The sequence below is a fragment of the Dreissena polymorpha genome, chromosome 4 (genome assembly GCF_020536995.1).
Source record: "Dreissena polymorpha isolate Duluth1 chromosome 4, UMN_Dpol_1.0, whole genome shotgun sequence".
NCBI classification, from domain to species: domain Eukaryota; kingdom Metazoa; phylum Mollusca; class Bivalvia; order Myida; family Dreissenidae; genus Dreissena; species Dreissena polymorpha.
This window is the reverse complement of record NC_068358.1, coordinates 83,277,507-83,292,374: the sequence shown is the minus strand read 5'-3', so window position 1 is coordinate 83,292,374 and position 14,868 is coordinate 83,277,507. Positions and strand designations below refer to the sequence as shown.

Genomic DNA, 14,868 nt, shown 5'->3' with positions numbered 1-14,868 from the left:
TACTTATAATTCATATTAGACTTATAAAAATAGTAAGAATTGTTCGTTATACACTATCTTAATCATATGAGTCATGTGATCAATTAAACTGAAGTGCGCAGTTACATTTATTTTGACACCAGATCACACTTGATGTTATTTATAATGAGTGAGTCTCATTCAATGTCTCTGTTGCAACCACACACATATTCTGGATTACACAGATATATTACCATAAAATATGGCAACTTCCTCACATGGAACATGGACTGGTTCAAAGCACAGCTCTGTCATATCTTTTTTGTCATGAAAAACCATGTGATGGATGGTTGAATCACATGTTATTGTTATTTCATGTAATTTAAATCATACTTGTCAATGCAGTGTACTGGAGGTTACACTGCACTTTGTAATGGAATCACTCACATAATGGCGTTTATTACACTTCTGCCGCACGGGTAATGAAAACAGTGTTTTTTATTTAATCTTTTTTTGTTAGCGATAAAAAATCAAAGCAGGTGCTTTAAAATGTATTCAATAAAGCCTGAGAAAAAAAACTTAACCTTTTTTCAGTATTTCTCTGAAATGAAATGGCCAATAAACACTGAGGAAAATAGTGCTGACCTTAACCAGCCCTTAAGTTAATACTTTAACTCAGCTTTGGAATTCTGAGGATTTGAATTTCAATCTGTCAAAACTTTCACATATTATAGGTAAAACTTCAAAAATAAGATGCACCCAAGTTCAAACTCCTAGTTTAAAAAATGTAATGCAGCCCTGACATAAAGAAAAAGCTTCAAGTTTAAAAATAATTCAAGCTCTGGTGTAAAGGTTTTACATAAAGTTTGAGTATGTTTCCATGGCAGCTAAGCAAACGTCATCGTGATGGTCACATGGTGAAGGTAGACTGGCTGGATCGACTAACATTTCGAGAGATCGAAATGGTTAACGAGCGGCAGAAACGCGACTCAAACCATATGTACCTGATGATAGAGTTCCCGCATATATTCTTTGAGCAGATAGAATACGCCATTGTGTACTTTGAAAAGGTGAGTTTATGTTCATACTTTTTTTGCCTATCTTACAAAATAATGTTAATGTGATTTCTGATTAATTGGAATATAAAAATAAATATGAATGCTTTATGAGCTGAAAACAAAGTGATGAATTGAAATTCAGCCAGATGTTTTGTCTATATTGTGACATTTTATAGTACATTCTTTCTGGCAGTTATTTTTGAAAATATGATAAGAAAAAAGAAACAAAATAATTAAACTGTATTTTTTTTCAGTAAATTGTATGTTTTTTTTCTTAGACTTTCCAAAAAATAAACATATGAAATTAAATTATAAAGTTAATAAATTGAATAAATGAATAATACTGCACTCAGTAAATTGAGTAAAAACATATGCCTGACTAGTTGCTGTTAATTGCCTATGTCTGCTACAGGGCGGGGATGATGGTGTCACCAACCGTATCTATGGCGACCTGGTGATCGTGCCTGACCCAGAGATCTCCACGGAGAATCTCGTGGAGAGCAAGCACCACCGCCTGGCCCGCAGCCTGCGCAGTGGACCCTCAGACCGCGACATGAAACCAGATGCCAAGAGCAGGAACAGTGCTCAATGTAAGCAGGCGTTGAGCCTTGTTCTGGAAAAACTGGGCTTAATTCATGTGCATAAAGTATCTTCCCTGATTGATCTGTGCAGTTTGCTTATCTGTCACCACATTTTCCCAATCTTCCCGGATTGATCTGTGCAGTTTGCTTATCTGTCACCACATTTTCCCAATCTTCCCGGATTGATCTGTGCAGTTTGCTTATCTGTCACCACACTTTCCCATTGCATACTGCCTGGGCTATCCTGGACGCAGCTTTACGCAAAGCATTAAGCCCAGTTTTTACAGAACAAAGCTTCTTTAATTTTGCTTTTTAGGGCTTTCCTTTACTTTATGGAAGCAGTAGCCTTAGAAAGGCTCCTGTCAAATATAGGCCCAATTCCCCAAGAGATTTCTTAAAAAATATTAAAATGTTAACAAATTTACCAATTTATTCTGCAAAATATATTCCCTTTTCTCTGTTTTGTTGACCTATTATGTACATTATTTAAAGTTAGGCTCTTATCAGGAAATAAATCCTCCCTGACAAAGCTCTCCATAATTTAGGTTTCCTCTGATAGGTATGATGGGCACAATTATTAAAATTGAAGAGTTTTGTCAATTTAGCTTAAGTATAAGGCTTAGCTTTGGTATAACTTCTTTATGTAACAAGTCTAATTATATTGAGAATACAGTCCGAGCAAGTCAAGTTGAATCTCTACAAGGCCAAGGCTTAAGATCATGTGCTCATTTAGACCACTGCATTGGAGTGTTTGTCTTCCTTATAAAGTGCACTTACCCTAGCGCTAATTATGACTTTGCTTTTCAACTGAATATTCAACTTTTTGACATCTTTATCTTGTCATGTGTTACTTGGAATCCAATCACAGTCTTACATTTAAAACTTCGAATCCTTTAGTAGATACTAACAGTTTTACCCACTCAGTAAGTTTGTGTTTCAGACTATTGTTAGCTATCCTCCAACCAAGCAGCTGACCTCTGAGGAGCAGGACCTTGTCTGGAAGTACAGGTTCTACCTCTCATCACAGAAAAAGGTAACATGGGGAAAAAGATGTGTCAGACATTTATTGTAAGGTTTCTATGCAAAGCCTTTTTGCAGTGTTGCTTCCTCAGATATTTTAACTCATTATGCATTTATAAATCAATGAAGTAAATTCTGAAGATCTAGTGGAAGCAGAAAGTGCACGTCTTACAGGGATTTCTTTAATTTATGCTCTGGTCTCTGATTTAGTTCAAGAAAATTTCTAGACCATTTTGTGCTCAACAGTAAAAAGTTCACTTTGTTCGTGTAATAAATTAAACAAAAACAAACATAAGAGTTAATAATGTTAGCACTTAATGATACAAACAACTGGCATGAACCCATTAGTATATTAATTTCTAATAATGCATGTCATGGAGATATGTTACTGTGACTTAAAGTATAATCCTTTAAGTTTATACTCTAGGAACTTACCAAGCTCCTGGATACTAATTTATGATGATACATTTCAAACTCTGAAAAATATCAAATTGCTAATTGCCAGTTATACATATCGCTTTATGCTCCTGTGCTACTTATGCAAAGAGACATGTAGTGATGGTCTGTCTGTCTGTTGGAATGGGCATCTGTCCTTCTGTCTGTTGGAATGTGCATCTGTCTGTCTGTCTGTTGGAATTTACATCTGCCCTTCTGTCTGTTGGAATGTGCATCTGTCCTTCTGTCTGTTGGAACGTGCATCTGTCCTTCTGTCTGTTGAAATGTGCATCTGACCCTCTTTCTGTTGGAATGTGCATCTGTCCATCTGTCTGTTGGAATGTTTATCTGTGCATCTGTCTGTTGGAATGTGCATCTGTCCTTCTGTCTGTTGGAATGTGCATCTGTCTGTCTGTCTGTTGGAATGTGCATCTGTCCCTCTGTCTGTTGGAATGTTCATCTGTCCCTCTGTCTGTTGGAATTTACATCTGTCCTTCTGTCTGTTAGAATGTGCATCTGTCCCTCTGTCTGTTGGAATGTGCATCTATCTTTCTGTCTGTTGGAATGTTTATCTGTCCATCTGTCTGTTGGAATGTGCATCTGTCCTTCTGTCTGTTGGAATGTGCATCTGTCTGTTGGAATGTGCATCTGTCCCTCTGTCTGTTGGAATGTTCATCTGCCCCTATGTCTGTTGGAATTTACATCTGTCCTTCTGTCTATTGGAATGTGCATCAGTCCTTCTGTCTATTGATATGTGCATCTGTCCTTCTGTCTGTTAGAATGTGCATCTGTCCCTCTGTTTGTTGGAATGTGCATCTGTCCTTCTGTCTATTGGAATGTGCATCTGTCCGTCTGTCTGTTGGAATGTGCATCCGTCTGTTTGTCAGTTTGTTGAAATGTGCATCTGTCCTTCTGTCTGTTAGAATGTGCATCTGTCTGTTGGAATGTTCATCTGTCCGTCTGTCTGCTGGAATGTGCATCTGTATGCTGGAATGTGCATCTGCCCATCTGTCTGTTGGAATGTGCATTTTTCCGTCTGTTTTTTGGAATGTACACCTGTACATCTGTTGGTTTGCTGGAATGTGCATCTGTCTGTTGGAATGTGCATCTTTTCGTCTGTCTTTTGGAATGTACACTTGTCCATCTATCAGTTTGCTGAATGTGCATCTGTCTGTTGGAATGTGCATCTGTCCTTCTGTCTGTTGGAATATGCATCTGTCTGTCTGTCTGTTGGAATGTGCATCTGTCTTTCTGTCTGTTGAAATGTGCATCTGTCCTTCTGTCTGTTTGAATGTGGATCAGTCCATCTGTCTGTTGGAATGTGCATCTGTCCTTCTGTATGACGGAATGTGCACCTGTTCTTTCATTTGGAATGTTCATCAGTCCATCTGTCTGTTGGAATGTGCATCTGTCCTTCTGTCTGTTGAAATGTTCATCTGTCCATCTGTCTTTTGGAATGTGCATCTGTCCTTCTGTCCGTTGGAATGTTCATCAGTCTGTCAGTCTGCTGGAATGTGCAGCTGTCCTTCTGTTTGTTAGAATGAGCATCTGTCCTTCTGTCTGTTTGAATGTGCATCTGTCTGTCTGTCTGTTGGAATGTGCATTTGTCAGTCTGTCTGTTAGAATGTGCATCATTCCTCCTGTCTGTTGGAATGTGCATCTGTCCTTCTGTCTGTTGGAATGTGCATCTGTCCTTCTGTCTGTATCTTGCTACAAATGTTTGTCATTTGCATGGATGATTTCTTGTAACACTACCAACACACTGCCATCACATGACAGTATTCTGACCTCATTTTAGTCTTGACATTCACCTACTTTAGGACTTAAAGTAATAACAAAGGTAAGCAGAAAATGATGTGTCATCAAAGTAATAACAAAGGTAAGCAGAAAATGATGTGTCATCAAAGTAATAATAAAGGTAAGCAGAAAATGATGTGTCGTCAAAGTAATAACAAAGGTAAGCAGAAAATGATGTGTCATCAAAGTAATAACAAAGGTAAGCAGAAAATGATGTGTCATCAAAGTAATAACAAAGATAAGCAGAAAATGATGTGTCATCAAAGTAATAACAAAGGTAAGCAGAAAATGATGTGTCATCAAAGTAATAACAAAGGTAAGCAGGTAAAAAGGTAAAAACTAATTGTGTCTTTCGAAGAATCTGCACTGATTTGTATGGATTTCTCATCAATGTTTTTTGTGCTTAAATGAGTTTTTTTACTGCACATGGGAAAGTACTTGCAATTGTTTTAAACTCTAATGTTGTTGATGTTGTTATATTATCGGCACTTCTCATGTTCTAGTTCTTGGCTCTGAAAACATTATGTTTTATTTCAAGGCTCTGAAAAGTTTCTGTTCTGTTTCCAGGCTTTGATAATGTCCCTTTTCTATTTCAAAGCTCTGACAAAGTTCCTCTCCTGTTAAAAGGCACAGAAAGTCCCTATTGTATTTAAAGGCTCTGAAAACTTCCTTTTCTCTTTCAAGTGAATGACAAAGTTCCTATTTTATTTCAAGGCTTAGTTCTTGGTTCAGCTCTGCCCTTAAATGTAGTTTTGAATAGGCAATGGTACCTGTCAATAAACTGGAATACAATTTTCCTGTTTTATTTGAAGGCATTGACAAAGTTCTTGTTGATCTAGACATTGACACATTTTCTGGTCTATTTCAAGGCATTGACAATTTTCCTGTTCTATTTCAAGGCATTGACAAAGTTCCTGTTTTATTTTAAGGATCTGCCAAATTTCCTATTCTATTTCAAGGATCTGACAAATTTCCTGTTCTATTTCAAGGCTCTGACAAATGGCCAGTTCTATTTCAAGGCTCTGACAAATTTCTTGTTCTATTTTAAGGCAATGATGAATTTGCTGTTCCATTCAGAGGCATTGAAACGTTTCCTGCTCTATTTCAAGAAGTTGAAAAAGTTCCTGTCTTATTTCAAGGCTCTTACACATTTCCTGTTCTATTTCAAGGCTCTGACAATTTTCCTGTTTTATTTAAGGCATTGACAAAGTTCCTGTTCTTTTTCTAGGCTCTGACAAAGTTCCTGTTCTATTTCAAGGCTCTGACAAATTTCTTGTTCTATTTCAAGGCATTGACAAAGTTCCTGAAGTGTGTGAATTGGTCCCAGGCGGGGGAGGTGCGCCAGGCACTGGAGCTGTTGGGCCTGTGGAGTCCGATGGACGTGGAGGACGCTCTTGAGCTGCTCACGCCCACCTTCGCCCACCCCACAGTCCGCAAGTACGCCGTCACACGCCTGCGTCAGGCTGACGATGAGGTAACAGTGCCTGGAGGGATTAAGTGTTGGAAATTAGATCAAATGTCCACTGCCATTTTGACTTACAGATTTATTTTGGACAATTTTAAATCCAGTTTGGATGAGGAGGCCAGTTGTCCAACTTTCACAGTTGTATTGACAATAAGGTATTTGCAAGATTTACCAGAGGTTCTTTAAGGTCGTATTATTATACAGATAAAAACTAATGTTGTCAGAAACATGTGTTTAACTGAGTATCAGATTTCTCCATCCCTTCTGTTTCCACCAATTCTTGTACACAATGAAAATCATATTTTTCTAACCCTTCTGATGCAGACTGTATTTGTCCACAATAAAAATCAGATTATTCTCACCCTTCTGTTGGCCCCAGTAAATATCAGACTTTGCTTATTCTTCTGTTACCTCAGTTCTTGGTGCACCATGTTTTAGGACCTGTTGCTGTATCTGCTGCAGCTTGTGCAGGCTTTGAAGTACGAGAACTTTGAGGAGATCAAAAGGGACGCTGAGGCGGCCCCTAGTACGCCACGCCGGGCCTCTATGTCCCAGCTAAGTACGCCACATCGAGACTCGGTATCCCAGGACGATTCACAGCAACATGACAAGGACAGGTAGGGGGCATGTGGGGGAAATGTGCTAGTGTGATTGCTGGTACAGAGAGACCTGGCGATAATGATGATCACTAGTCAGTGAGTCTGCATTAAAATGTCTTTTAATTTCTTTGTTATGAGATAAAAGTATTTCCCTATGAAGGATGTTTAAAGGTATCATAATTTGCATTACAATAACTGAATATACAATTAATTGAATATGTATGATGTGATAGTTGGAAGTAAACCAAACCAATTACCGGTAAAGACAATGTGATTCTCTTTACAGTTAAGGCCATATCTGCTCACAAGATGCGAAATCTTGCCTTTGTTATATATATATGTTGTATTAAGCTCTCCGTCTTTTTAAGGTATCCCCTGCCAGTGATGTCACGCACGTCCTCCCACGACTCCCTCCTAGAGGCCCTTGGCACATCGCCACAGTCGCAGGAAACCACCGAAACAAGACTTGAAAATGAGGTGGACCTTGCAACATTCCTGATCTCACGAGCCAGCCACAACCTCAGCCTGGCCAACTACTTCTACTGGTACCTGATGGTTGAGAGTGAAGACCACGAGAATGAGAAGGAGACCGCTACCAAGGAGATGTACTATGTTGTCTTCAAGAGATTTAGCAGTGAGCTTGTCAAGGTAAGACCCAGGAGATGTACTATGTCTTCTTCAAGAGATTCAGCAGTGAGCTTGTCAAGGTAAGACCAAGGAGATGTACTACATCGTCTTCAAAAGATTCAGCAGTGAGCTTGTCAAGGTGCCTAGGGATGGACGGAGTGTGCAGTGAGGTTGTTAAAGAGGCAGTGGGTAGTGTTCTAGACACAAAGCGCATTGTGCAGTGGGGTTGTTTAAGAGGCAGTGGGTAGTGTTCTAGACACAAAGGGCAGTGTGCAGTGGGGTTGTTAAAGAGGCAGTGGGTAGTGTTTTAGATACAAAGGGAAGTGTGCAGTAGGGTTGTTAAAGAGGCAGTGGGTAGTGTTCTAGACACAAAGGGCAGTGTGCAGTGGGGTTGTTTAAGAAGCAGTGGGTAGTGTTCTTGACACAAAGGGCAGTGTGCAGTGGGGTTGTTTAAGAAGCAGTGGGTAGTGTTCTACATGTATACACAAAGGGGAGTGTGCAGTGGGGTTGTTTAAGAAGCAGTTGGTAGTGTTCTAGACACAAATGGCGGTGTGAATTGGGGTTGTTTAAGAAGCAGTGGGTAGTGTTCTAGACACAAAGGGCAGTGTGCAGTGGGGTTGTTTAATAAGAGGCAGTGGGTAGTGTTCTATACACAAAGGGCAGTGTGCAATGGGGTTGTTTAAGAAGCAGTGGGTAGTGTTCTAGACACAAAGGGCAGTGTGCAGTTGAGTTGTTAAAGAGGCAGTGGGTAGTGTTCTAGACACAAAGGGTAGTGTGCAGTGGGGTTGTTTAAGAGGCAGTGGGTAGTGTTCTAGACACAAAGGGCAGTGTGCAGTGGTGTTGTTTAAGAGGCAGTGGGTAGTGTTCTAGACACAAAGGGAAGTGTGCAGTGGGCTTGTTAAAGAGGCAGTGGGTAGTGTTCTAGACAAAAGGGCAGTGTATACATGTAATGATGTATTATAAGAGTCAAAAAGGGTGCTGTGTTTACTGTACAGTTAAATGGCGCAATATCACACTTTTTAGACTTTGACATTTTTCATTTTTATATGCAAATATAATTTTCTGGCACACACTTTTTACTGTTAAACAATACATTTAATTATTTTATGTTAAGGTTTCAAATTGCATGTTGTGACAAATATCTTACCTATTCTAGGGAGGTCTGGAGTGTAGACAACGGCGCTCGATGCTGATACGTCAGCACATATTCATGGAGAAGCTGGTAAACCTGGTCAAGATCATCACACGCGAGAGCGGTAACAGGAAGAAGAAGGTAACAAGGCTGTATTAAAAAAAATATGTAAAGAATAACTAGCTTAAGATGCTTATTTCATGTATTTGTTTAAAAAAAAAGATAAAATCTTTTATATAGATCTAGTGTTTTTCTTCTTCAAAATACCATTTTATATTGTATTCTGTCATTTCAAGCTTGATATATTTTTAGCTCACCTGAGCACAATATGCTCATGGTGAGCTTTTGTGATTGCCTTTTGTCTGTTGTGCTTTGTGCGTCGTGCTGCGTTAACATTTTTTAATACTTAAGAGGTCACATTTATTGTCAGATTTTCATGTAATTTGATTGTTCCAATTATATCTTGGACGAGTTTGAAAATGATGGTTCCGGTTGGTTGAAAAACATGGTCACCAGGGGGCGGGGCATTTTTCCTTATATGGCTGAAGTAAAACCTTGTTAACACTCTAGAGGCCACATTTATTGTCTGATCATCATGAAACTTGATCAGAAGATTTGCTCATATTATATCTTCACCCTTACCAAGTTACTCCCAGTATGGCTAGATTTTAGCCATCGGTTTATCAGCAGAACTAATTAGTGTTAACTGTTCTATGGTCATAAAGCACACTCCCCTGTCAGGCTGACAACAGCCTGCTTGGCGATAATAAATGAACCCAGGTGTTATATATGGAAAATTCATGTTGATCTTTAAGTTGAGACAGTTTGGTATTTAATGTGTATTTAATATGTATCAACCACAGGAGACTACATCTCATTAATTCATTTAATGATATAATTTAAGCCCAGTTCAACACTCCGCTAGCAAATATTATGCTGGATACTCATGTTGATAATTCCTGTAAAGTTGATTCTTGAAAAAATTCTTTTTTAATTTACTGATGAGTAATATAGTTAACCGGTATGTATATTATGTGAACATTTGTTATGTGAATTACAAAGGTGAAGTCTTTGGTGTAAACATTAATGTTTTTTCCATGAAATTTCCTTGCTAGAAAAGTTTGGGTTACAATCATGACAGTACTAAATATACATGTATATAGCAGCTTATCATTCTATAAAAATTATAAATTTCTATTATAAATTGACAAGAATTCTATAAAGTTTATGTGGCATACTATTTATGCTATTTCAACTTGTTTATATGAACATTAATAGATGTACATTGCAAACATAAGGAAAATTCAGTTGTTTACTTCTGAATAATTTGATAATTATGTGTAATGGAAAATATCTGCATTATAATTATACCCCCACAAACGAAGTTTAGGGGGGTATATAGGAGTGAGCTTGTCTGTCTGTCTGTCCGTATTAAGTGTCCGCTCTCCATTTCAAGTAGTTTTCATCCGATCTTCACCAAACTTGGTCAGAAGTTGTATCTACATGATGTGTAGGCCAAGTTCGAACATGGGCCTTGTCGGGTCAAAAACTAGGTCACGGGGTCACTTAGTGCGTTTTAAACATTCAGCATGTTGTCCGCTCTCTATTTCAAGTAGTTTTCATCTGATCTTCACCAAACTTGGTCAGAAGTTGTGTCTAGATGATGTCTAGGCCAAGTTCGAACATGGGCCTTGCCGGGTCAAAAACTAGGTCACGGGGTCACTAAGAACGTTTTACACATTGAGCATGGTGTCCGCTCTCTATTTCAAGTAGTTGAAATCCGATCTTCACCACACTGGGTCAAAAGTTGTTGCTAGATTATGTGTAGGTCAAGTTCAAACATGGGCCATGCCGGGTCAAAAACTAGGTCACGGGGTCGCTTAGTGTGTTTTAAACCTCACCATGTTGTCCGCTCTCTAATTCAAGTAGTTTTTATCCAATCTTCATCCAAAATTGGTCAGAAGTTGTATCTTGATAATGTCTAGTTCAAGTTTAAATATGGGTCATGCCGGGTCAAAAACAAGGTCACGGGGTCACTTAGGGCGTTTTAAACATCACAATGTTGTCCGCTCTCTAATTCAAGTAGTTTTCATCTGATCTTCACCAAACTTGGTCAGAAGTTGTATCTAGATGATCTTAAGCACCCTAGGAAACCCAATACCTTGCGGGTCATGTTATACAATTGGGGACAGTGCTGTGCATTTTGGCATGAACTAACATAGGGTAAGTAAATTGGAAAAATTTAATTTTTCAAAGTCCAATTTGAAACAAGTGTGTATTAACATTGATAACAAAGGTATTGGCCTACATGTAGGAAAAAATCCTGACAAATTTTCTTACAAAATGAGCGAAATGTGGCTCCCTGAATTAGTAGATCGGGCAAAACGGGCCATGTTCAGGCATTTAGTGGAGAAAAAATGCTTTAATTTGCAAGCCACTACAATAATTAAAGGATTTATACAAACTTTCACATGTCTGCCATAACCTCTCAGCAGGGTTTCTCCAGAAAACTATTAATCGTGGAGAAATTTGCGTTTTTAATGACCATGTTGGGAAAACATTGATACCATCTGGGGAAGACCAGGAAACCATATGTGGGCAGTGACTTTATGAATCTTTTTCAGCCATTTTGTTGCAATTTCTTTGCTTTTTATAGGCCTACAGTAAGTGTTTGTTGGCCCATATGCATTCAATTGTACTTTTAATTCCTTATATATGATCAATAGTGCCTTTTCAACATTCTCGAGTTTTATTTCTTTTTACCAACACTCGTTTGGAAAATATAAAGAAAGACTTGACTGATTTGTCTCATACATAAATTGGTTAGGTGCATACATGTAAAAATGATGTCTTAATAAGTGCATATGGGTTTTTTATGTAAAATATTTATGTGGCGTGTTCTGAAACTTTTGGTGCTAATTCGGCAAGTATCATAATGAGAAAAACTCATTTGAAGTAAGTCGCTAAACTTGCGCTTAATTTTGTTTAGATTGCCTTAAGTTTTCTGTGATTTTACTGTTAAGCGTATTTAAGTAACATTTCCTGTCTATCCCACTTGCAGATGTAATAATGCAAGTTGCCAACCAAAATGGGACTAATAAAAGCTCATATTACAGCTAGTTGCTGTAACAAATTTACAATCACAAGCAGTCTTTGATTTTGTGCAATGACAATTATAGATTTTAGAGCAACAATAGCTCTCATGTTGATATAATATGTTTGAATGTTGAAGACATTTTACCTATACTCACTTATTACAGTATGCATTTTTAATAATTTATATTCCATTCAACCTGTGATCTTAACGGTATGTGTTGCGCAAAATTCATTGATGCATCTACATATAAGGGTTTTTAGAACCCAGGAAGGGCCAATGTAATGTTTCTTTATCAGAGAACACAGTGACCTTTGACCTAATGGCCAAATAATGTAGTGTGATAATGTGAAACTCCTTTAGGTCAGGTGTATCTACATAGGAAGTCTGAAGATTGCAGATGGAAGCATTTTTGTTCTGAAGACAACATGAAGGTTTTTTATTAGAGGTTGAAGTGACATTGACATTTGACCTTGTGATTTGACACTGGATTTGACCTGTACAACTCATTGAGGTGCATCAATATATAAATTTTGAAGGCTGTAGGTGGAAGCACTTCCATTATACAGTCTATGATGAAGTTTTCTATAAGAGATTTAAGTGACCTATGACCTAGTGACCTAAAAGACGGTGGGATGTATATATAAAGCTAATAAGGTTGCATCAACATATGAAGTTTGAATGTTGTATGTTCATTTGTTCAACATTTATTTCATGAAAATAAATCGGGCGGACAAACAAACAAAAAATCGGGACGGACGTAACATAGTGGAATGGGGACGGTTGGGACAAACTGATTCCTATATAGTAGCTATATAGCCCCCCAAACAGACTTTGTGGCGGTAAAATATTGTGTGTGTTTGAGGGGGTGGGGGGGGGGGGGGGCAACACTAGCATTGTGATACATATCTAAAGTGGACATTGAATAACCACATTATATATAAGACAAAGGATTCACGTTTCTGAAATGATGTTGGATGAAAGCCAAATAATATCATTGAATGTATTAAAAAGCATTAAAAGTACATTTGTATGCATATGTACCCACAAACACTTACTTACTTACACTATAGGCCTCTACAAAGCAAAGAAATTGCACTAAAATGGCTGAAAATTAGGGTTTTTGTTACGAAAAAGAATGATAAAGTCACTGCCCACATATGGTTTCCTGGTCTTCCCCAGATGGTATCAATGATTTCCCAACATGGTCATTAAAAACGCAAATTTCTCCACAATAAATAGTTTTCTGGAAAAAACCATGCTGAGAGGTTATGGCAAACATGTGAAAGTTTGTATAAATTCTTTAATAATGGAAGTGGCTTGCAAATTAAAGCAGTTTTTTTCTCCCCTAAATGACTGAACATTGCCCGTTTTGCCCGATCTTCTACTTCAGGGAGCCATATTTCGCTCATTTGTTAAAGAAAATTTGTCATGATTTTTTCTACATGTAGGCCAATACCTTTGTTATCAATGTTAATACACAGTTGTTTCAAATTGGACTTTGAAAAATTTAATGTTTCCAATTTACTTACCCTATGTAAGTTCATGCCAAAATGCACAGCACTGTCCCCTATGGTATTACACGACCCGCAAGGTATCGGGTTTCCTGGGGTGTTAAGGCCAAGTTCGAACATGGGCCTTGCAGGGTCAAAAACTAGGTCACGGGGTCACTTAGTACGTTTTACACATTGAGCATGGTGTCCGCTCTCTATTTCAAATAGTTTAAATCCGATCTTCACCACACTTGGTCAGAAGTTGTAACTAGATGATGTGTAGATCAAGTTCGAACATGGGCCATGCTGGGTCAAAAACTAGGTCACGGGGTCACTTAGTGTGTTTTAAACCTCACCATGTTGTCCGCTCTCTAAGTCAAGTAGTTTTTATCCAATCTTCACCAAAATTGGTCAGAAGTTGTATCTTGATAATGTCTAGAGCAAGTTTGAATATGGGTCATGCCGGGTCAAAGACAAGGTCACGGGGTCACTTAGGGCGTTTTAAACATCACAATGTTGTCTGCTCTCTAATTCAAGTAGTTTTCATCCAATCCTCACCAAACTTGGTCACAAGTTTTATCTAAACGATCTCTAGGACAAGTTTGAACATGGGCCATTCCGGGCCTAAAACTAGGTCACGGGGTCACTTAGTGCGTTTTTTAACATTCAGCATGATGTCCACTCTCTAATTCAAGTAGTTTACATCCGATCTTCACCAAACTTGGTCAGAAGTTTTATGGAGATGTTCTTTAGGCCAATTTAGAACATGGGCCTTTCTGGGTCAAAAACTAGGTCAAAGGGTCACTGAGTGCATTTAAAAAATTGAGCATGGTGTCCGCTGTTTTTTGTGAAGACGACATGCAAAACATTATGTGTCAATGCGGCATGTGGGGGTATTCGTCACGTCTGTGACAAAGCTCTAATTTTTTTATAACATATGTATAATTATGCTCTGAGATCATTACATACTGTTCACATACACTTAGAGACCTTTCTAACGCATCACTTAATCAGATCAATATAGCTCCCTTAAATTTGAACGGCTTGTGTTGAAATTTGGACCAAGAATAATTCAACACATATCTGATTATTCCTGACAATTTAATTGAAATTGAAAAACAACAAAATATAAAACTTAACAAATTAAATAGGTCACTTCAAAAGTCAAATTCGCAAACTCGTACAACTTAAAATAATAACAATGTGAAAAGTAAAACGCATAAACTTACACGTATTAATAACTGACTGGCTTGAAACACGCGATTGAGCCGTTTCGCTTCTGTATGTTTATACGAGCCATATTGTTTTTCTTTAATTAATGTTATTTTTTTCATTTGTAGAAACTTACCTAGAATTATGAAATTGAAATTAAATTGGAATAAAATGTATATCGCCTTTTACTACACTTGGTGATTTTTCTAACGCAACACTTTTAATCTTACATATCTCAGTAATTAATAAAAATTATTATTTACAATTGCACATGTGATCATTTGACTGCAATCTAACGATAAAATCATTCATCCGTGACGATCGGACGCTTTAGGAAGTGGGAAAGGTAGCCTGTAAAATGCAATGTGCGCGATTGCGCTCCTGAATATTCATACGA

The 14,868-nt window shown here is 37.9% G+C and overlaps 1 protein-coding gene across 1 annotated transcript in view; it reads left to right on the top strand.

Annotated features, from left to right (window-relative positions):
* The window catches only part of LOC127877639 (phosphatidylinositol 3-kinase catalytic subunit type 3-like), a 37,995-nt gene that overhangs the window by 8,544 nt on the left and 14,583 nt on the right, over positions 1-14,868 (top strand). Inside the window, exons 5-11 of the mRNA XM_052423718.1 lie at positions 846-1,028; positions 1,429-1,599; positions 2,526-2,630; positions 6,138-6,323; positions 6,753-6,931; positions 7,282-7,561; positions 8,697-8,813. Of these exons, the coding sequence (XP_052279678.1) occupies positions 846-1,028; positions 1,429-1,599; positions 2,526-2,630; positions 6,138-6,323; positions 6,753-6,931; positions 7,282-7,561; positions 8,697-8,813 (1,221 nt within the window). The remainder of the gene's footprint in view (positions 1-845; positions 1,029-1,428; positions 1,600-2,525; positions 2,631-6,137; positions 6,324-6,752; positions 6,932-7,281; positions 7,562-8,696; positions 8,814-14,868) is intronic.